Source organism: Carassius carassius, chromosome 47, assembly GCF_963082965.1.
Source record: "Carassius carassius chromosome 47, fCarCar2.1, whole genome shotgun sequence".
NCBI lineage: Eukaryota > Metazoa > Chordata > Actinopteri > Cypriniformes > Cyprinidae > Carassius > Carassius carassius.
Window position 1 is genome coordinate 8909569 of NC_081801.1, and position 21989 is coordinate 8931557.

Below are 21989 nucleotides of genomic sequence, written 5' to 3' on the forward strand. Positions count from 1 at the left end.
CAAAAATACACACTGTATATGAACAAATAATGACCAGTTTTCAATGAATGAAGTAATAGCCTTACCTTTAACAAAGATGACAACAACGGCGATTGGTCAAAAGGAGGCCACAGGAGAGAAACGCGATTGATCAAAAGTAAGCCACGGAAGAGAAACGCGATTGTTCAAAAGTAAGCCACAGGCGAAACGCGATTGGTCAAAAGTAAGCCACAGGCGAAACGCGATTGGTCAAAAGTAAGCCACAGGCAAAACGCGATTGGCTCATGTGGGCTTACATTGTGCTTACTTTGGCTCAGTCGGTGGGAAGCAGTAGGCGCAAGCGCAAGGTTGGGGGTTCGAACCCAGGGAACACATGATTGTAAAAAATTGTTAGCCTGAATGCAATATAAGTCACTTTGGATAAAAGCGTCTGCTAAATGCATAAATTTAATTTCATTTTAATTTAAATAACAAAGAAAAAACATTGCTCCAGACTTTAGACCAGGTTTGAGTTGGTCTATGGCGCAGTCTATTTTCAGCTTCTTAAAATAGTCATGCGCCAGCAATGTGCCTGAAGACACCTCTTTTTTAGACCAGCACGCCCATGGGCGCACAAATGAGCACAAATGCATTAACTGATTAAACGACGTGTCGCTGGATAGTAAAATGCGATTGGCGCCGGACGTAAACTAACAAACACACTTGTGCTGCGCCTTGCGTCGCATTGTGCCGGGTGTATGATAGGGCCCTTAGACATCAGAAATAGCAGACCAAATAAGTTTTTGCCGGTTTTTGAGCATTCAGACTTTTTACTGGACATTCTAGTTAGATTAGCTGCAATCCCATACAAGCATTCCAAGTGACGCAAATGAGGGTAGTGCGCATGTGCACTCGAGAAGTTTCGAACAGCGTTTAATAACTGTTCTATAACATCTCAATAAATTAGAATGTTGTGGAAAAGTTAATTTATTTCAGTAATTCAACTCAAATTGTGAAACTTGTGTATTAAATAAATTCAGTGCACACAGACTTAAGTAGTTTAAGTCTTTGTTTTTTTTAATTGTGATGATTTTGGCTCATATTTAACAAAAACCCACCAATTCACTATCTCAACAAATTAGAATATGGTGACATTCAAATCAGCTAATCAACTCAAAACACCTGCAAAGGTTTCCTGAGCCTTCAAAATGGTCTCTCAATCTCACAATCATGGTCTCACAATCATTGGGAAGGCTGTTGATCTGACAGTTGTCCACAAGACAATCATTGACACCCTTCACAAGGAGGGTAAGCCACAAACATTCATTACCAAAGAAGCTGGCTGTTCACAGAGTGCTGTATCCAAGCATGTTGACAGAAAGTTGAATGGAAGGAAAGAGTGTGGAAGAAAAATGTGCACAACCAACCGAGGAAACCGCAGCTTTTATGAGGATTGTCAAGCAAAATCGATTCAAGAATTTCAGTTAACTTAACAAGGAATAGACTGAGGCTGGGGTCAAGGCATCTAACGTTTCAAGGATTTTGGCTACAGTTGTCGTATTACTCTTGTTAAGCCACTCCTGAACCACAGACAATGTCAGAGGCGTCTTACCTGGGCTAAGGAGAAGAAGAACTAGATTCACAAAAACAATAGGAAAACATACTGGCGCTCTCCAGTGTAACGGCTTAACTGGTTACCGTGTTATCTGGTGACCAACTTCCTGGTTCAGGTCTCCGCTACAGATGTAATGGAACGGCCGCAGCAGATTCTGCGATTCAAAAAAACAAGCAAACTAATGTGATATTATTAAGTGCATTAAGTGAATTATTAAGAATCATTGCATGATTCTGATATTCTTGTAAGGATAACAAGTTTTTGGTATGATCACCCGTAGTGGCTGAAGTAAGTAGGATAAACAAAAAAAATAAAGTAAGTCTGTGTTGCCGCGGGTTTCGAACAAGCGTTAAAAGATGGCGCGCCGCGAGACAACAGTCACGAACCACCGAGCTACCGATCTACACCGAATCAGCTCCAGGTCTCTGGATTCAAGACAGGACTGATGTGCTGCCGCTGAATCAATGAAATTTGATTGTGACCTGTGTTTACCTATTATGAAAATAAACCATAGCAGAACCCTGACTACATTTTATGGTTTGTGATGTGAAAGAACATTTCATGACGTCTCAGACAACTGTAAATTTGTGGCTACTGTGGTTTAATTATAAACGCTATCGTTAACTCATATTTACCATATAAATAAAATAATTGTCTTTGCTTCTTTATTTTTGTATTCTGTAAAAACTTATAACACATTTAAGTATTTTTTGGGGGAAAAAAATGAATAAAGGTTGAAATATTATATTAGAAGTTGTGGTTATATTTTTTTGTAAAGTTATCCAAAGGATTCATTAGCTAATCAAAAAAAGAACACTAGATTAATAATTTACTTTAATAAAAATAATCGTTAGATTAGTCGACTAATCGAAAAAATAATCGTTAGATTAGTCGACAGAAAAAATAATCATTAGTTGCAGCTCTAGTTCAAAGTCCTCTTTTCAGATGAGAGCCAGTTTTTTATTTCATTTGGAAACCAAGGTCCTAGAGTATGGAGGAAGGGTGGAGAAGCTCATAGCCCAAGTTGCATGCAGTCCAGTGTTAAGTTTCCACAGTCTGTGATGATTTGGGGTGCAATGTCCTCTGCTGGTGTTGGTCCATTGGGTTTTTTGAAAACCAAAGTCACTGCACCCATTTACCAATAAATTTTGGAGCACTTCATGCTTCCTTCTTCTGAACAGCTTTTTGAAGATGCTGATTTCATTTTCCAGCAGGATTTGGCGCCTGCCCACACTGCCAAAAGCACCAAAAGTTGGTTAAATGACCATGGTGTTGGTGTGTTTGACTGGCCAGTAAACTAACCAAACCCGAACCCCATAGAGAATCTATGGAGTATTGTCAAGAGGAAAATGAGAAACGAGACTAAAAAATGCAGATGAGCTGAAGGCCACTGTCAAAGAAACCCGGGCTTCCATACCACCCCCATGCCACGCCGAATTGAGGTAGTAATTAAAGCAAAAGGAGCCCCTACCAAGTATTGAGTACATGTACAGTAAATGAACATACTTTCCAGAAGGCCAACAATTCACTAAAAATGTTATTTTTTTATTGATCTTATGAAGTATTCTAATTTGTTGAGAATTGGTGTTTTTTTGTTAAATGTAAGCCAAAATCATCACAGTTAAAAGAACCAAAGACTTAAACTACTTCATTCTGTGTGCATTTAATTGATTTAATACACAAGTTTCACAATCTGAGTTGAATTACTGAAATAAATGAACGTTTCCACAACATTCTAATTTATTGGTATACACCTGTATGGAACAAGAGATCCTAAAAAACACAACAAATTTCTTGTGTGTTTGCACACACTTGGCAAATCATTCTGATTCTGAAAAAGTGCACCATGATTCAAACTGTTATTGTCGGAGCAACCTCAGAGTTATGTAAATTGTCTGATCATATGGTGCATCATCTAATTCAGTTAATCCAACCAATGCCTAGCCTAGATTTGCAGGAAAACTAACCAATACAGAGCATTGATGCTGACCATTTAGGAGTTTGCTCTTAATGCTCTCTTTGGGGATACTCTGTATAGCAACCTAAGGAGTTTTGCTTGGAAAGTAATCAACTCATGTAAATGTCAGTGGGTGTACATTAATTCTTCTGGTGCCCATCAAAAAGCACTATCTGCTTCTCACTTTATCTTTCTCTCTTGCAGTCGAACTAATCAGGAACTCTGCAATATAAAGCCTGCTGTGTCACTCTGAGTTTCAGGCCACTAAAAGCCATAAAAGTGGACCATAAGTGGATCTAATGTGCTTTCATATTCCCTATCAAAAAACTTGTGATATGTAAATTGAAACTAATGTATTTCGTGTAAATCTATTACTGCACTGCATGTTTAATATTTACTCTTAATGTAGATAATTAATTAATCTGCCATTATGCTCTGGAAGTGTGTCAGCGTGGGGTTCTAACAACAAACTTTTCTTAGTTTATTACAGCATAAGAGCTCAACAGTGAACACTTACTCCCATAAAGCATTGAGACTTCATAAAGTCCTATACTCTCAAACAGCATTAGTGCCCCTCCATTTTTTCAATGGCTTTTTTTCTGAAATAATTTTTCTCAATCATTTTATTTGTTTTGTTTTTAAATAAGTCTTTTTTTAGAGTTGTAATCCATGAACCAAACCAACCAACAGTGAGGTAAATCACAACATTAAAATATTTGATTTTAAACAAAAAGGTATTATAAAATCAGACAAAATGATAAATGTTTTTTATGAGGGGAAGATTTGAAGCATTGCAAATGACAGTCAAATTCAAAATGGAGAAACATAAAAATATATAGTATTTTATAATTAATCAGTTTTATATTGTAGCATTATTTCTGATTTGATTATATAATTCACAGTTCTTCATGGGGTAGGTCATTGTTGTGCTCTCATTAGGGGGAATTTTTTAGGTTTTTCTCAAGCTTTTCTCTACATGGCACAAAGTAATTTGATACGGATGATAAATGTCAGTCCTCTCTTTCTCTTGACTTATTGAATCTTGAAGATGCCCTGCCAGGTGGTGCGAGACCTCATGTTGTGGGTGCTAAACTGTGTCCCACCCTCCTCCATTGCCGTTCATTTCTCACCCGTAGGTTTGCTGCTGTTAGGTAGCAATAATAACCACTGACTGCTATGCTGTGTTAGCGAAAGATGTCACAGAGAACTAGGGGTGCAACATAGATGATCCATGATCTGTACTTATCAACCTGTCCTCTAACCAATACGCTCGTATAGATCGTTTGTCCAAATCCCTGAAATACGACCCATCAGAGCGTATACAACAATTGCGCCCCTATCGGCAAAAGGTCAGTTTCATATTAATTTTTTGTACTCTTTTATTTGCACTGTGATTTGCGTTTCGTGTAGCTCAGTTGGTAGATTATTGCGTTGTACCTTGATATGCAATCATGCGATCATGGGTTCGATCCCAGAGAACGGACATGCACGTAAAATGTATATGTTTATTAAATCATAATTTAGCATGATTTCTGTGAGGGTTCGGTTTAGGGGTGGGGTTAGGTGTGGTCATTCGAGCGAATAAGCCACCTAGTAAAATATGTACGAATTACTGTGAGATCTGTGTAAAAAGTCCACACATTGCATTTAAATAAACACGTGTTTTGATTGGAAATGACGTTATACGTTATTTCATGATGACAGACGCAACGCGATACTGTCATTTTTTTACACCCGCTAGAGGCCGCTTAACTTTAAAACGTAAATATAGGTCGTAATAAGGTGCTTGCACAAACGACCTATATGGTCGTTTTTTGATGGAGGACAGGCTCGTACTGGTTCAGGCTGCAAGATTCAGCATGCAAGTGATTCACAGATTACCAGTTTACGCATTCAAGCTATTTTAACCCGCGCACTGTTTTCTGTGCGCTCAGCTGCTGCCGCACACACCCGAAGCACACACATGCAGAGAGAGAGAGAGACACCGCGTGAAAAGTGAATTGATTCCTCCTTCACATACACACAATGTAAGGCTGGGCAAGTTAACACGTTCTTATCGTTAATAACGTTAATATCGTATAAGCGTTAATGCATTAATTGATTAACACCGAAAATTATTTTATAGCATGTTAACTCAGTTTTTTGTTATTATTATTATTAAGTCCGTTGCTCACTGGCTCTGAATACATATACAGACAAATCATGGGTCACAGGAGGGGATGCTCCTGATCAAATTATTTAGGCTAAGCATCAGCATTTATCAAAGAGAGTGGTCTTGGCCAAGCATGTCTGTGTGCATTGATGCCAGTGTATTGAGTAGTGAGTGCCTGACTGTTTTTCTCTGAACTCTCAATTACCTCAGCATGAGAATGAATGAACTGCCTCTTTTTACAGTGTGTGAGCAACATCAAAGACCATTGGAAAGTGGCGGGTGGCCATTGTGCTGCATGAGAGACTTGTTTTCCGTCAGAATGCTGGTGTAGCCAGAGGCACCACAGAGTTCCTTTTCGATGCTGGATAATTATTTTCTATTTTTGTTGATTTTAACCCTTCACAGGGCCTTTGAGACCAGTCACCGCTTTGTGGTACCATGTCTAGTCAAGCATACAGATGCCAACACCCTGTCCAGATGGTCAGGCCAGACTGTTTGCTTTTAAATGATTTGAATCTTGCAGAGTCATAGCTGAATTAGGGCTGGGCGATATGACGATATATATATATATATATATATATATATATATATATATATATATATATATATATATATATATATATAGGATCGACGAAATGAACAGTCTATTTGTAACAGTCTGTGGTATCAAATATTTTAATATTATAAAAACCTTATTAAAATAAAAAATAACTACATTGTGAAATATAGTGTTACTGTGATATAAAATTACTCCTATCATGATACAAGATTTTGGTCATATTGCCCACCCCTAAGCTGAATCCTGTAATAACTAAATAATTATTTTTGTAAGGTTACATTTTTGTCAGAGTGAAATGAGACCATAACCCTAAAAAGCCATATTGGCAATGCTTCTGGAAAGCTGATGTCCCTGTGAGCAAGTGCAGCAACCCCCCACCACGCTTGAATGGGCAAAGACTGAAATATTCTAATTTGTCTGCCAAGTGTATGTTTTAAATATAGTATCTTAGACCGGATATAAATATATTGATTTTCTAATTACTTTTTATTGAATCAAGAACATACAGTGCTCAAAAAAATTTTATATCAGTACCGATACCTTGACTTCAATACCGGTTTTTAATACCATTTTCGGTCATGTAGTGTGGATGGAGATCTTTTCTCAAACCCAGTGGAGATGCCAGTATAGATGATGTATATCGGTCTGCCCAGAACATGCTCCATCTTGTGTTTGTGTTTTTTTTTTTTTTCTTTTTTTTTTTTGCAACAGCAGCTGCAGCACATTAGGCAAGAGATTAAGCTCAGGAAGACCTGCTCCCTCTGAAATGTCATTCATATGCAGATTGTGTTCTGAAAACAGTTGAGGGTGTGGTTTATTGTTCTTCTTTAAATTGGAAGCAGTCAGTCAAGTCTACATTATATAATAAAGTGATTTCCACTTTAATTCAAATATAAATATATATGCAAGATTGCAAGATGGCGACACCCTTGCTCCAAAAGCTATAACAAAACATTATTTTTTCTTTAAAATGGTTACATTAATCATGTTTGTTATGTATATTTTTTTTATTAGTGGAAATCAGTTTACTAAATAATGTAAGCTTGACTGACTGCTTCACTTCCATTTTAAACCTTCAGCCATGTGTTCTTGTTGTATTTCTGCAGTGATGTAGAATATGTATTTGCTTTGTTATAGACCTCACTTCTTGTTTCTGCTTTCTTTTTACACTTTCTTGTCCTTCTTTTTTCTTTCAATGTCTTAAGTATATATATATATATATATATATATATATATATATACAGTATAGACCAAAAGTTTGCACACACCTTCTCATTCAAAGAGTTTTCTTTATTTTCATGACTATGAAAATTGTAGAGTCACACTGAAGGCATCAAAGGCTATTTGACCAAGAAGGAGAGTGATGGGGTGCTGCGCCAGATGACCTGGCCTCCACAGTCACCGGACCTGAACCCAATCGAGATGGTAATCTAAGCAAAAGGTGGCTACTTTGAAGAACCTAGAATATGACATATTTTCAGTTGTTTCACACTTTTTTGTTATGTATATAATTCCATATATAATTCCACATGTGTTAATTCATAGTTTTGATGCCTCCAGTGTGACTCTACAATTTTCGTAGTCATTTTGGTCTGTACTGTGTGTGTATATATATATATATATATATATATATGTATGTGTGTAAATATATTAGTTAGTACCCCTCAGCCAAACATTTTCAGGTTGGTGAGCATATCCCTAAGATCAGCTTTCTTGTGTGGGTGGTAGGGCTGTGACGGTGGCTGATTTTTACCACCGCGGTAGTCATGGACCAACAACCGTGTTTAAACAACGGTGTTTAAAAAAAAAAATATATATATATATATATATATTTTAGTGTCAAAATTTGCTCGTTAACCAAGGCGATATTTTTTTCCAGTTTAACGTATTCAAATTATTTTACGTTGGGGCGGGGATGGCCACCCACTCACAACTGCTGCTTCTGTCACTTTTTCCTCATGACAAGAAGTGAATTTATTCAGTCGCAGACTCGCAGAATGACTGAACAGGAAACGTTTCAGACACGCGCTCCACTTCACTTTATTATCAGGTGCAAGTTAAGTGAGCGCGGACGGTCCTGTGCTCAAAGGCGTTGCGCACTTCCTTTGTGCAATATCCTTTCATATCAAACTGCGAAATAAACTATATGCAAGCAGTGTCGTGGTCATGGAATTACCAAAAAAGGTGATTGAAGCTGACTTAAACTGTGCATGCATGTAACATATTTTATATATATTATATACAGGATATATTTATATGCACGTCTAGAAATCAGCCCAGCACTGTCTCACTCATCTAACACATCTTATTTAACTTGTCAGTTCGTGTTTATTTGAGAGCTTCTGTCAGTGAACGCCGCCTGCAAAACACTAAAATAAATATCAAAGAAATAATGCTTATTTAGGCTACAAGAAAGTAGCCTAAATAAGAAAGTTAAATACACCCTGTCTCACGGACGTGAGCGACGCAGCGTGACAAAATACTCATTATAATCAGTGATGCTACACTGGATGCAGCACAACACGACATGATAAATCCCCCGTCCGGTCTGTGAGGTAGGCTACTGTCACAGAGTTCAAATGTCCTGTATAGACACTAGACAGACTAAACCTGTCACAACGTGGTTGTTGCATCTGGTTTACTTTTCCGCCACCAAGCAAGCTCAGTAACTCCTCATCTGTCCGCGCTCTCTTTGAAATAGGAATCGTTGCCATATTTCTAGTTACCATCTTTTATTTATCGCGGTCTCGTTTGTATTTGGCCAGTTTGGAGAAAGCCTCACCAAACCTGACCAGCCAGCGATTGCGATCACGAGAACTTGTGCAAACGCTGATGGGTGACATGATTGCAGATGACTCCAGATCGGTGAGGTGGTATTTGCTTTCCCAACAAAATCCATCGCCCAACACTAAATTAATTTGCTGAATGTATAAACTGTATTTTCCTGCGCTCAAATCTGCCAATCTAAAGGAAACGCTGTGTTTGAGGTAATTTGTTAATTACCATAGACTTAGAATTTGCAACTATTACAGTTATTACACTTATATACAAAACTTTGTATTATGTTTGTGACGTCACGTGCACTACCGCCGGTGGCAGTAGACAACCGCGGTAGCAACCGATCACCGCGGTTGTCACGGCAACCGCCACAGCCCTAGTGGGTGGAATGGAATTAGGTATGCGGTGTGGGATTCAATAACCTATTTCTGGATTGCATTATTAGTATGAAGTCCAGTCCATATTGTGGTGTGGAGGCATTATTTCCCATTTTTATGCTGCAAGCTATGCTCTGTCCTACATATGTACTGTATGTATTCACATCATGTTTTTCTTGTCTGCCCAAGGGATTAATTCTCCTTTCTCAGATTTCTCCACTTTTTTTACCTTTGTGGGCAGATGAGGCCTGCGACTGCAAGTAGTGTTATGCAAGATCTGTGGTGGTCTTTGCTCAGGCTTTGTCCCTGTTTGACTCTCCAAAGCAGCGGAAGAGAGAAGTTCAGCTAGTTTGAGAAAATGTCCACGAAATCCTCCAGGAAAATCAAAATTCTCACTGTGAATGCTGATTTTTTTTTAGGAGAGGGATACTAACATTTATAAAAAGTAGGATAAAGTCAGCCATCCGAAATGCAGTTGGTAAACTTCTTTCACCAAATGAATAACACTGAGATCTTGGGGTTCCTTCAGTCTCCACTAAAGACCATCAGAGAGGGAGAGCTCCTTAACGAGGACTTTAAATCAAGGCAGGCTCTTATTCAAAGCTTACTGATCTTCAGCAAGCTGTTTTCACCAAAGCTCAATAATAACAGGCTTATGTCACTAGCATTACTAGCCAGTAATACAATGGGAAAGTAAAGTAAAGAGATTTCTGTAGCCAGAGGCAACAGAAAGCTTTTAGGTACAATAAAGTTGTAATGTCCTGTATCAAATTGATACCTGTCCCCTCAAAATATTTTTTTCTCATTCTCTCAGATCCCTTTTTGAAGGTGAAATAATCATAAGGAGATTATTAATACATTATTTTTATACAAATAAATGAAACATGATGAAACATTAATTGTAGCTGAAATTGTAATAGATTACTTCTAGAGACTGCAGTGATACATGATGAAAAATAACAATGAATAATACTTAAAGTAGGTTAAGATTTTTAAACTGTGCCCCCTAAAAGCACAAGTTCCCCCCGACCAAGACGCCAACCCTTGTGTGTTTGCACAGATGTCTGCTCACAGATGTGTATCTCGCTGTCATTAATGCTGGCATCAGCATTAAGTCTCGCAGACATGGGTGATGCTCTCAGGTGAACACTGAGGACACTTATTGAGACCCCAAGACCTTTACACTTGAATTTCCTCCTCCAGTCTTGGCTCTCTTGGTCTTTAGTAAAATCCTGTTTAGGAATGAATCAATATTTATTTATAGTTCTTAATAATAATAATTATATATATATATATATATATATCACATCACCTTTCTATTGGGGGATCCACAGCTTTGTGTGTGTGTGTGTGTGTGTGTGTGTGTGTGTGTGTTTTTTCAGAAAAATCCTTCAGGTCCTGCAAATTCTTTGGTTTTCCAGCATCTTTTGAACCCTTTACAACAATTAACGTATGGTTTTGAGATCCATCTGATGACTTACATGCAACTATTATAATGCTCCAGAAGGAAACCCCTGGCTCTTAAAATATTTTTTCAGTGAGCAAAGCAAAAAAAAAAAAAATCATCATATACATGTATAATATCAAATACTTTTGAACAGGGTAATTTTTATAAATTCAATATTTTTTTTTCTTGTGGATTATATGTAAACGTCTTTTATGTGAAATATCTAATTAGGTAGTATCTTATCAGTAGTAAAAAAATAGTATAAATTTTTTTTTGTATGAACACTTGCAGATACTGCAAAGTGTATGTCAAGTTTTGACCACAACTGTATGTGTGTGTGTGTGTGTGTGTGTGTGTGTGTGTGTATATATATATATATATATATATATATATATATATCCTTTTGTAATAATAAAACTCCATAATCATCGGGAAGAAGGAGGCGGGAACCGGCAGACAATCAAAATGAAACTTTAATTACAAAATAAACACAAAACAGCGCATCAGTCCCTCACGGACGACTGATGCGCACAAATAAAAAGCAAAACATAAACTAAAGCCCAGGCCTGGTCCTCTCTCGTCCTTCACTGTCGTCGCTCCAGTTTTATATCCTTCCATTTCTTCTGTGGGACTCGAGACCGGCGGTGGGTCGCAGGTGTTGCTGATTTCCCAATCACTTCACCGGCCTCGCCCGTGTTCCCACATGCCTCGGCCCCGCCCCACTCGTCACATACCCCCATCGCCCCTCGCAGGCCGGGGGGTACCCTCGAGACTGCGCTCTACTCCCCTCCCTCTGGTGGGGACCGCTCACGGGGACATGCGGGAACCTGGGGGTAGGACAGACGAGGCGAGAGAAAAGGAGATGGAAGGAGGAGCGACAGAGACGAGAGGGGAGAGAGGGAAAAAAAAAAATTCCGGTTCCCAGACGCACTGCTGCTCGGCCCTCCACCAGCTGGGCGATCTCCTCCGCGGTGCCTGGCGGTGGCACTGGACGGCCCTCGGCGGACGGCACGACACCCCTCCGCCGCCTGGTGGACGGCGATGGCTCCTCCGGTTTTGGGCAGCCGGCAGGAGTCCCCCGTTCCCTGCTCCTCCGGATTCCTTCACGGAGGCAGCAGGCTCCGGCCCCGCCCCTCCACATCGCGGCCGGCAGCGAGCTCGCCCGTCCCCGGCAACTCGCTCCAGTCCACCGCCTCGAGCGTCCATGGCGTCACACTCCTCGCCAGCTCGATGGCACCGCGGATTCACCACAGCGGCGAGGGATCTTCAGCAGCGCGTCCCTCCTTCTCCCGGGTTTCGGCACCACTGTAACACATTAAAACTCCATGATCATCGGGAAGAAGGAGGCGGGAACCGGCGGAGAATCAAAATGAAACTTTAATTACAAAATAAACACAAAACAGCGCATCAGCCCCTAACGGACGACTGATGCGCACAAATAAAAAGCAAAACATAAACTAAAAGCCTGGGCCTGGTCCTCTCTCGTCCTTCACTGTCGTCGCTCCAGTTTTATATCCTTCCATCTCCTCTGTGGGACTCGAGACCGGCGGTGGGTCGCAGGTGTCGCTGATTTCCCAATCACTCCACCGGCCTCGCTCGTGTTCCCACATGCCTCGGCCCCGCCCCACTGGTCACACCTTTATTGTATTATTTGTAGCAGTTCATCTTTAATAATAATCTGTATAATTATGTTATAGTTTTATATAACATAACTATTTTGATCATTATTCTTATAATCAGTAATATTCATAATATTCAATATTATCGTTTTGATTACTTATACAGTAATTATTTCCACTTGTTGTTATTTATTCTATGCGGTTCTAGTTTCCCATCATGGAAGAGGCTTTTCCAGCACATTAGCATCAGGGGCCCAATCTCTGCCTCTCTCTACGTTGTATGCATTTGTGAAACGGCACCTTGCAGAAATGAATTTCCTCCCTTTATCTTCACTCGGCTCACTGAAAGTGAATTAATGGTTAATCTCTCCAAATGTGACTTATTGCAGACATTTTTTTTTATTGAAATTGAAATTCAGTCACAGTCTGGGTGTTTCTCTTTGTGTGTTTGGTGGTGTAAAAAATATTTTTTTTATATTTGAACCCCCCCCCCCCATCGCCTGTTACTTGCTTATAGCACTACAGCAGAGCACAGGCACAAAGCTCTTGAAATCCCTAGAGCTCTCCCACCTTCAGATAGCTCTCGCTGGATTTGTAAGTGACACAAATGTATGCAAGGTCAACTGAATATTGAGCAGGTGTTTTCTAGTAACGATGCTGCTCTCAACGTGTATTTTGGCATGCTTTATGTTTTGTTGTCTTTTCCTTTAACTCTACTTGCTGACAGTTCCGCCTGCAGTATTTTCATTATGTCTGAGTTTACCTATGTCTAGACGATTTGTTTTGTTTACACTTTTTTCCTGAATCTGTGCATCATCACTCCAAAATTCTGTCTGAACGCCACGAAAAAACAGTCTTCAGCTTGTTTGCTGGAGTCCATGATGGTGTTTGTGGTTTTGCCAAATCAGTGGGACATCTGAAAAAACCCTCCACTCAGAGGCAAACACGATTAGCTCTCAGCTAATAGACATCACAAATTATATGTTTACAGCCCTCCAATCATCGTACACATGATTTTCCCAATTGACCCTAATCTGCTGTGAATGGAGCCGGTCCTCTTGGGAGCTGAAGCAGGCAGACCGTGGTGCCTTGTTGTAAATTGCAATGCTAATAGAGGGACTTTAAGCAGCCTGCATCCCAGATAGAGGGCCGTTTAATGGAGATATTCGGGGATGAGCATTTATCAGACTTTGACAGACAGACGGCTCTCATCCAGATGAAACACGGGTGAGGACCCACCCCCACCAGTTCAGAGGAAGTGAGGTGTTTCTACAGGATCTGTTCAGAGCAGGCCTAAACAATCACAAGCAGTATGTTACAGAATGGGCCACAGAAGAATGAGAATGGCAGCATTTCTTCAAGATAAATTAAACCATTTGCATGTGCTGCCGCCTATGCCAACTCCACCTTTACATCTGTTAGTATACATATCTCACTTCTCCTTTATGTCAGAGAGTCACTGTAGGATGTCAGTTTGTCTTTCAGAAAGTGAAGCTCAAATAGAAGGATAATTTGTTGACACATCCTTTTTATGTTAAAAACAAATGCCTATTTGTCCTCCTTGTTGTCCTTTGACCTAGCTCGACCCATTAAGGCATGTCTGTCCCCTTTGTCAGTCTTTCATTTTACAGCTGTCCCATGAGGCTCCATATTCACATCTGTCTTTCCTTTTCCCCTCTTTCACTCTTCCAGGAACTTATGATTTTTTATGAAGGCCCCTGTGGTCAACATTACAGTCATTGGTAACAGGAGACACTGCATTCGGAGCCTGTTTGTGTGTTCTCATCTCAAAAACATAAAACTATGATCCATTGTCTCTTTACCTCTGTGTTCATGTTGCATACAAGTGTACTGATTTATTCCAGGCTGTTGACTTTTTGACCACAATTTTTTTTACAAAACTCCTCAACTTGATCCCTAAGTCTGAGATTCTTCTCACCGGACAAATACTAAGAAACAGAAGCTGCAAGAGCGTTTTATAGGCCTGAGCAAGCAGTCCGAGGAGCGACTCATTAAAAGAGAAAATGGCTCTTTTTCCGTAGGATCACTCTATGTCTGTACTGTTCTTTGTTTCTGTGGGATAAAAGGAAACAAAGCACATCATCATTTCTCATAAGTGCTGATTTTGCTGCTTTTTATATAATTTCAGGAAATCCTACAATTGATTCATAATCTGTGACTTTCTTCAAAGATGCTAATGTTTTTCTCAGCAGAACAGATGTTATTACTACAGGTCTGGGTTGTCATGGCACCACCAGTGGCCAATTTTAGTCTCAGAACATTGCCCACAGAAACATCTCTGCTCTATTGTTTTATCTTAATAATGTCCCACTTTGATTTTCTCTAGCTGGTTCAATCCTGCTGTTTGGATAATGCTGTAATTATTGGAGCATTGCGACAGGCTAATGAGGTTCTCAGTGTTCAGAGAGGCAAGGCAGAGCAGATGCATTTACCTTTTGCACCCATTTGACTCCGCATATTAATTACTACCACACTGTTGCATCAAGTGCTCCTTGTTATAGCTGCTGGTTGCAAAGGCCCTGCAGTGGGGCATGGGTTAGGGCTTTGCAACTGGATCTCATTAGCAATAGGTTTCTGATATAAACCTATCGCCAAAGCTCCTGTTACATAAACAGCTGTTGTTTTGACACATTGCTTTTGTACCACATAAAAGCATTTGGGAAGTCATGGCCTAATGGTTAGAGATGCGGATTCATAATCCAAAGGTTGCGAGTTCGAGTCTCGGGCCGGCAGGAATTGTAGATGGGGGAGTGAATGTACAGCACTCTCAATACCACGACCGAGGTGCCCTTGAGCACAGCACTGAACCCAACTGCTCCCTGGGCGCTGCAGCATAAATGGCTGCCCACTGCTCTGGGTAAACGTGAAAGTCATGACATTTGCCAAGTATGGTAGCCAAGTATCGCACAATATTGGATTTGGATCGGTCTCGTCTGTCTGATACTCGATCTGCAGAAAATGCCTGGATCGGAGCTGATACCGATCCTGAGTATCGGATCGATGCATCCCTAACATGTGTCCCAGCATGCACATCATTGGCTATATGTGTCCTTTGACCTGTCATTTTTGGCCCATTCTTGTGGAAAACAGCATTTCCTATGTGAAACCAGTGCTTAGTCCTTATCAGGAAGGCTTCAGGCTCTCCCAGTGGCCTCACATTAAGGCTGAACGATTAATTGCATTTGCGATAATATCGCGATATGAGAAAATGCGATTTTCTAATCGCTACGTGCGCGATTTGAGGTGGGCACGTGACGCGAGCGAAAGAGCGGAGAACTCGGCTGCAACAACTTTTCATCCTGTCAGTTCATCTTTAACCTGTAGCGCAATGGCCTCTGCCTCGACGGAACAGTCAGTAACTGACACAGCTGCGACTTTAATCTCAAAGAGGAACAGCACGTCGGTGGTGTGGAACTATTTTGGTTTCAAAAAAGAAGATGCTGCACAGCTTCAGGTGTTATGCAGAGCATGCCGTGCTCCCGTTGCGACTTCACGGGGTAACACTACAAACTTGTTTCAGCACTTAAAAAAATACCACAAATCAATGTATGACAGTTGTATGACCAAAATACCGAGCACCAGTGCGCCAGACAGGCCAAATACCTCAAGACAGGGATCACTGACCGAAATGTTCGAAAGTGTCACTCCGTATGAACGTAATTCAAAACGGCACGGGGAAATCACTCGGGCAATAACCGAGTTCATAGCCAAAGATATGATGCCTCTCAGCACGATGACCAAGCCTGGATTCGTGGCATTGACATATACGCTTGATAAACGGTACAATATACCCTCCCGTACATACTTCAGTCAGACTGCCATACCGGAGCTGTACAAAAAGTGTAAAGAGAAAGTCGCCGCGGAGGTTAAAACGGTGGAGTTTTTTGCTAGCACTACAGATATGTGGTCAAGCCGCACAGCTGAGCCTTACCAGAGTCTTACAGTCCATTTTATTGATGAAGATTTCAACCTCAGAGCTCGCTGCCTACAAACTACCTACTTCCCAGACGACCACACAGGGGAAAATATTGCAGCCGGCCTGAGAGAAGGGCTTGCCAGCTGGGATCTCCACGAGGAGAATCACGTCTGCATCACGACGGACAACGCGTCAAATATGGTTCTGGCTGCGCGGCTTAATGAATGGACGAGGCTCCAGTGTTTTGGGCACAGATTACATCTTGCCATTGGTAAGTTATGTCGCGCGTGTGTGTGTGTGTGTGTGTGTGTGTGTGTGCGTGCGCGCAAAAGAGAGAGATGCGTCGATTAGTAATAAGCTGGATACAAATATATAAATTATGTGTAGTTGGGGATTCATTAAATTAATATTTCCTCCCACTCCTTTTCTAATATGTAAATTGAAATATTATGTTTTGATTTTATGTCTGTTGTGGAATGGCCACCTGCATTTTTGTTTTTTTGTTTGTTTTTGTTTTTTTACATGTTCTAAATAAACACAAAAAGTGTGTGTGTGTGTGTGTGTGTGTGTGTGTGTGTGTGTGTGAGAGAGAGAGAGAGAGAGAGAGAGAGGACAGGGGTGTGGATGTGTGCATTTTAGAATGACAGAGAATGTGAGTGTGTAATAGTGATAGCCTTGAATCACAAAACTCAAATTTAATTGTGTGTAATACACTACTTTCTATTTCTTTCAGAAAATGCACTCAAAGATGACAGAGTGTCAAGGGCAACAGCACTGTGCAGGAAGCTGGTGGGACACTTTTCCCACAGTTGGAAGAAGAAGGCAGCACTGATGGAGGCACAGAGGGAGCTCAAACTCCCTGAGCACAACCTCATAACGGAGTGCCCAACAAGATGGGGATCTAAAGAAATGATGATTGCTAGAGTGCTTGAACAGGCCAAAGCCATTTCTCAGGTATTGTCTGGAGATCGATATGCACGCTCCCTCATCCCAACCTGGCAAGATATTGATGTGTTGGAGTCGATTCACAAGGCACTGCATCCTCTACTGGAATTTACTGATGCTCTTTCTGGAGAGGAGTATGTGAGCATCTCCTACCTCAAGCCAGTTCTTCACCTTTTTGCCACATCAGTCCTGGCTGAAGATGCTGAGGACACTGACCTGACTAAATCAATAAAAACCAAAGTCCTAGCATACCTCAATAATAAATATGGAGACCCAAACATCCAGGAGCTTTTGGATGTTGCCTGTTTCCTGGACCCTAGGTTCAAAATACAGTACATCAGTACTGACAACATCCCTGCTATCAAGACCCGACTGAAGACAGAGATGGTAGACTTAGCACAGCGTACATATCATCGGGTAAATGATAATTATGTATTTCACAAAAACACAATTTTTCTGTAAAATCTAACTGGAAAACTAATGGCTGTTGTTTTTATCTAATAGGAGAAGAGGTCTCGTACTGAAACTGTTCAGATGCCTCAAAGTGCACAGCCCTTGGGGGAAAAGGCGAAGAGGTCTCTTGGCAGTTTTTTCAAGACCAGTGCAGCCTCTCCTTCTTTGCCTGTTGAAGATGTCGCAGAGGCAGAGTTAAACAATTACCTGATGACTCCTACCATTGATGGAGAAGATGATCCCTTGGCTTGGTGGAGGGTGCACAAGATCAGCTACCCACAGTTGTGCATCATGGCCCGCAAGTATCTTTGTGTACCTGCCACAAGCGCTCCCTCAGAGCGTCTTTTTAGCACAGGAGGGAATATTGTGACTTGCACTCGCTCATCCTTGAAGCCAGCAAAAGTCAATATTCTGGTTTTCTTAGCAAAAAACCTGTGAGCCACTGAGAACAAAACTGTTGGATCATTATAGCTGGCAGTGCCATACTCGTAGTGAACTTTAGTCTGTGTGGTGTGTTATTGTTGTGTACTTGATAAGTGAGGTTGATCTATTCCAAATTATAATATTCAAATAGTTTTTGTCTAATTTAAAAGTGCATTTCTCCATTTTTTTATTTATAACTTTATTTATTTTGATTTTACTAAATATTTTCAAAGCAAATGCTGTTGCAGTTGTGTGAAATGTTACTGACTTTGGAGCAGTAAGATAATTATTATTTTTAATTATTTTTTTCTTCAGACTGTAAATTTTGCACACAGTGTTTACAAAGTGCGCATACCTTTGTTTAAATTATTGAAATGCACAGTGGCAAAGCCATAGATGTTTCTGCAACGAGCAGTTCAATAAAAATGTCATTTATTTCAAGTCATACATGTTTTAATTTAATTATAACAAATAGGCCCAGCCTATGGGAAAGAACATTTCACACTAAATGCATCTAATATTGTGTTGGTCATATTTAAATAATTCATTACGTTTTGTTGGGGAAAAAAGAGGATAAAAAAATCTTTACAAAACAAATCGCATATTAAATCGCAATCGCAATATTGGGGAAAAAAATCGCAATTAGATTATTTTCCCAAATCGTTCAGCCTTACCTCACATCACTTTTTTTCTTCCCTAAATGCCCCAGGGAGGTCATCCTTACCCCCTGACAATCCATGTTTTAAAACATCCCAGGTCTGCCTGCTCTTCTCATTTGGCCAGTCTTATTGACAACATGCTTTAAAAGGTATAAATCCAGTGCACATTATTTTGACCCTATTCTCTTACACAGCTGCCATTATTGCCTTAAAGGCACTTGACAGTATCTAGTGCTGTGACTCCTTTGCAGACAGACAGAAATCATGGCTAATGCCCAAAGGCTGAGAACTATGTCTGCTGCCATTGGCTCCTGTGCTCCAGTTGCAGCTTTCAGACAGGAAATATCTTTCCAGCCAAAATTGCTGTCGGTCAGCAGTCTAGCCAGATGTGTGCAGTTGTGAATGTTGTCACCAATCTGGTGTACAATCCATCCCGCATACAATATCTCATGTACTGTACATAAATCGGGTCAGATCACATCAAGCATATTGAATCTTGTGTTTCTCCTTTCCCAGCTGCTTACAGGCAGGATTCGAGCATAACCTTGTATCTGTAAATGTGCAGTGTGTATTAAATCCATAATTTAAATGCTGATTAGATTAGACAGCCAGAAGTGCACCGACTGGGGGAAAAAAATTGGTAAAAAGAATGAGATACTAAAACCTCTCAGCGTGGTTTCTGTTCTCACAATGAACAGAAAGCTGGATTGTTACACCTCAAAAAAGGAAGTAATTGTTTCCACGGTGACTGTCGAACAGAAATCAATATCAGCTTCTAATTTGTTGCGTTTATTAAAGATACGAATGAAATTAATTCTTCTGTTGTTAAGAGCTGTGGTTAAACCAGTGGGCAATTGTGTGTGACCAGGCATAGCAGTCTGCCACTTTCACTGGCTCAGCTGAGACCAATAAAACATTATGCACATCCCATTTTACCTCTGCAGTGTCGTAGGTATTGTTAAAATTACTATCTGGGTCTCAAACCCACATCCCGGATGTTTCTGTTTCCATCTAGATGATGTGTTCAGTGTGACTCTTATAGGTTTTTGGGTTCTTCTTGTGTGGCTCAGGTGTGTCTGTTAAGCAGCAGGTGTTTGGTGGACCATAAGCCTCCTGGCATCTTTAGGACAGGTCTGTGGACAGGGAGCTCTCTAACTCAAACTGTTTTAAAGCTTTTACTGCTATTCTCCTGCTGAGAAAGGATCAGGCTGTGGCTCTCATATGTCACACCGGAGTCCCAGTGCAGTAATACAAACGCATGCACGATGAGTCTGAGGCCTGGGGCTTTTTGATTGTTTTCTCATAGTTTTTCATAGTCTGAACAAATGGTTTTATTGGCTTCCATAAAGATTTATTTCAACATTGAGGTCCCGAGCTGTATCAGCTGGTCTCATAGATTTTACAACATAGATTTTAGTGATGTCTTAGCATGTACACTTATGCTTGTTTTCCTGTGACAGCTTAGAGCTAACTTAGTAAAAAAATATATATATTTGAGTCTGGTGTAGAGACTTAATGTATTTCTACACAAGCTTACATTTCTATGCCAAATTCTCTAACAGAGGATAAACCTCTATTAGCATGACTCTCAACATGAAATCAGAGACAGTGACATGTCCCGACACAAATATCCCTTTAATTTCTACTCAGAATGACACAGTCAATGAGACTCTCCACACTGCTGCATTAATGAATCTTCTGAATGTGACAACATGCTCACATCTAATGAGAGAGAGAGAGAGAGAGAGAGAGAGAGAGAGAGAGAGAGATGGGGGGAGGCCATCTATAGGTGTGCAGATGATTTGGTAAGATGGAAAATCCATGGGGGTCTGAAGGAACTTACTGAAGGCTATCATGGGATCCAGAACCTCAAAGCTATTAAGTCTGGAGCTGCAACCACTGGCTATTTTGATGATTAATTTGTCAATTATTCTTGGATTAAATTCTTTGATTTTTAAAACAAAAAAGCCAAAATATCAGAAGTATTTTTATTTTTTCATAGCTTGCTGTGTTGCCAGTAACGTTTTTTTTTTTATCTGTAGAAATGGTTTTACTATTGTACAATGGCTAATTGACAAAGAAATTTGTCAAGTATCTTCAATATTAGTTACAAATCATTGATTGAAAATATTGATTTGTTAAGCAAAATTCTACCTGAATAGTTGCACGCTAGCTTTCGGTCAATCTGTTTTTGTACTGTATATACTCTGTAAGAGTAAACTTTGTTGACCTTCATACCATTACTTTTTTCGTTTTCTGCCTCTTTTATATTTTATTTTTTGTGGCATGTTTTACTAGTTTTAGGGTTTGTGTGCAAGTGTTTGTGCAGAAAAAATATCATTCTTTTTTTTTTTCTTTTTTTGAAAATTCGTGTTAGCATTTATAACAAAAACCTGCAGGATCAATTGAACTTCACTTTGATTCAGGAGCTCAAGAATTACCGAGCTTTCTGGTCACCTGTAGGTGACCATTCCATCAAAGAAGATGAGTTTAATGTGCCTTCTGGAGCCAGTGCATTACTGCACATAAATTAACTTTTATCATCCAGAGCATTTGTCTTCTTTAGTCCGTTATCAATTGCACTTGCTTCCTTTGCATTTGCTGTGTGCGTGTAACAGCATTCTGTAGGCAGCCAGGATGTGCTTATTCATTTTTCCCTCTGTCTCAGGTGAGAGAAAAATAACAGAATGAGGCAAAGGGGCAGTTATAGTGATGATGAAAGACAGCTGGGAGGTGTAGAGTGGTAATAAGGTTAGCAGAAGATTAAATTAAGGGGAAATTTGAGGTCAGATTGAGAGGACTTCAGCCGCACCACATGCCACTGCTCACACATTCTGGGAGTTTGTCCTCTGCTGCCTTCACCTGTGACGACCTTCAATTCTTGGTCCCAGCTAAAAGCTAAAGAACCTATATTTGGAAACATTGCAGAATTTAAAGAGAATGCACCAAAAATGCAATAATTTGCTCATTACTTGCAAAATGCTGGTCTTTTACAGACAAAAGTAGATATTCGCTTTTTGAAGCTAATAAAAGTAGTTAGTGCATTGTTTCTCTTTTAAAATAACCTCTCTTTATTCATTTTTTAATAAATTCTCTATGAGGTCTAAGTA

The 21989-nt window shown here is 40.1% G+C and overlaps 2 protein-coding genes across 2 annotated transcripts in view; both read left to right on the top strand.

The window, feature by feature from the left end:
* LOC132130780 (guanine nucleotide exchange factor VAV2-like) overlaps positions 1 to 21989 on the top strand; it is a 226896-nt gene that overhangs the window by 91997 nt on the left and 112910 nt on the right. The gene's annotated exons all lie outside the window — the stretch shown is intronic.
* On the top strand, positions 15722 to 18889 carry LOC132130774 (E3 SUMO-protein ligase ZBED1-like). The gene is made up of 3 exons (XM_059542579.1): positions 15722 to 16670; positions 17133 to 17761; positions 17849 to 18889. The coding sequence occupies exons 1-3, from the start codon at positions 15812 to 15814 to the stop codon at positions 18233 to 18235; spliced, it is 1875 nt and encodes a 624-aa protein (XP_059398562.1). The 5' UTR covers positions 15722 to 15811; the 3' UTR covers positions 18236 to 18889.

Coding starts and splice junctions, on each gene's coding strand:
- LOC132130774 (XM_059542579.1), top strand. CDS start 15,812: ATGGCCTCTGCCTCGACGGAACAGTCAGTAACTGACACAGCTGCGACT. Junction 16,671..17,132: donor CAGATTACATCTTGCCATTG/GTAAGTTATGTC, acceptor TATTTCTTTCAG/AAAATGCACTCAAAGATGAC. Junction 17,762..17,848: donor CACAGCGTACATATCATCGG/GTAAATGATAAT, acceptor TTTATCTAATAG/GAGAAGAGGTCTCGTACTGA.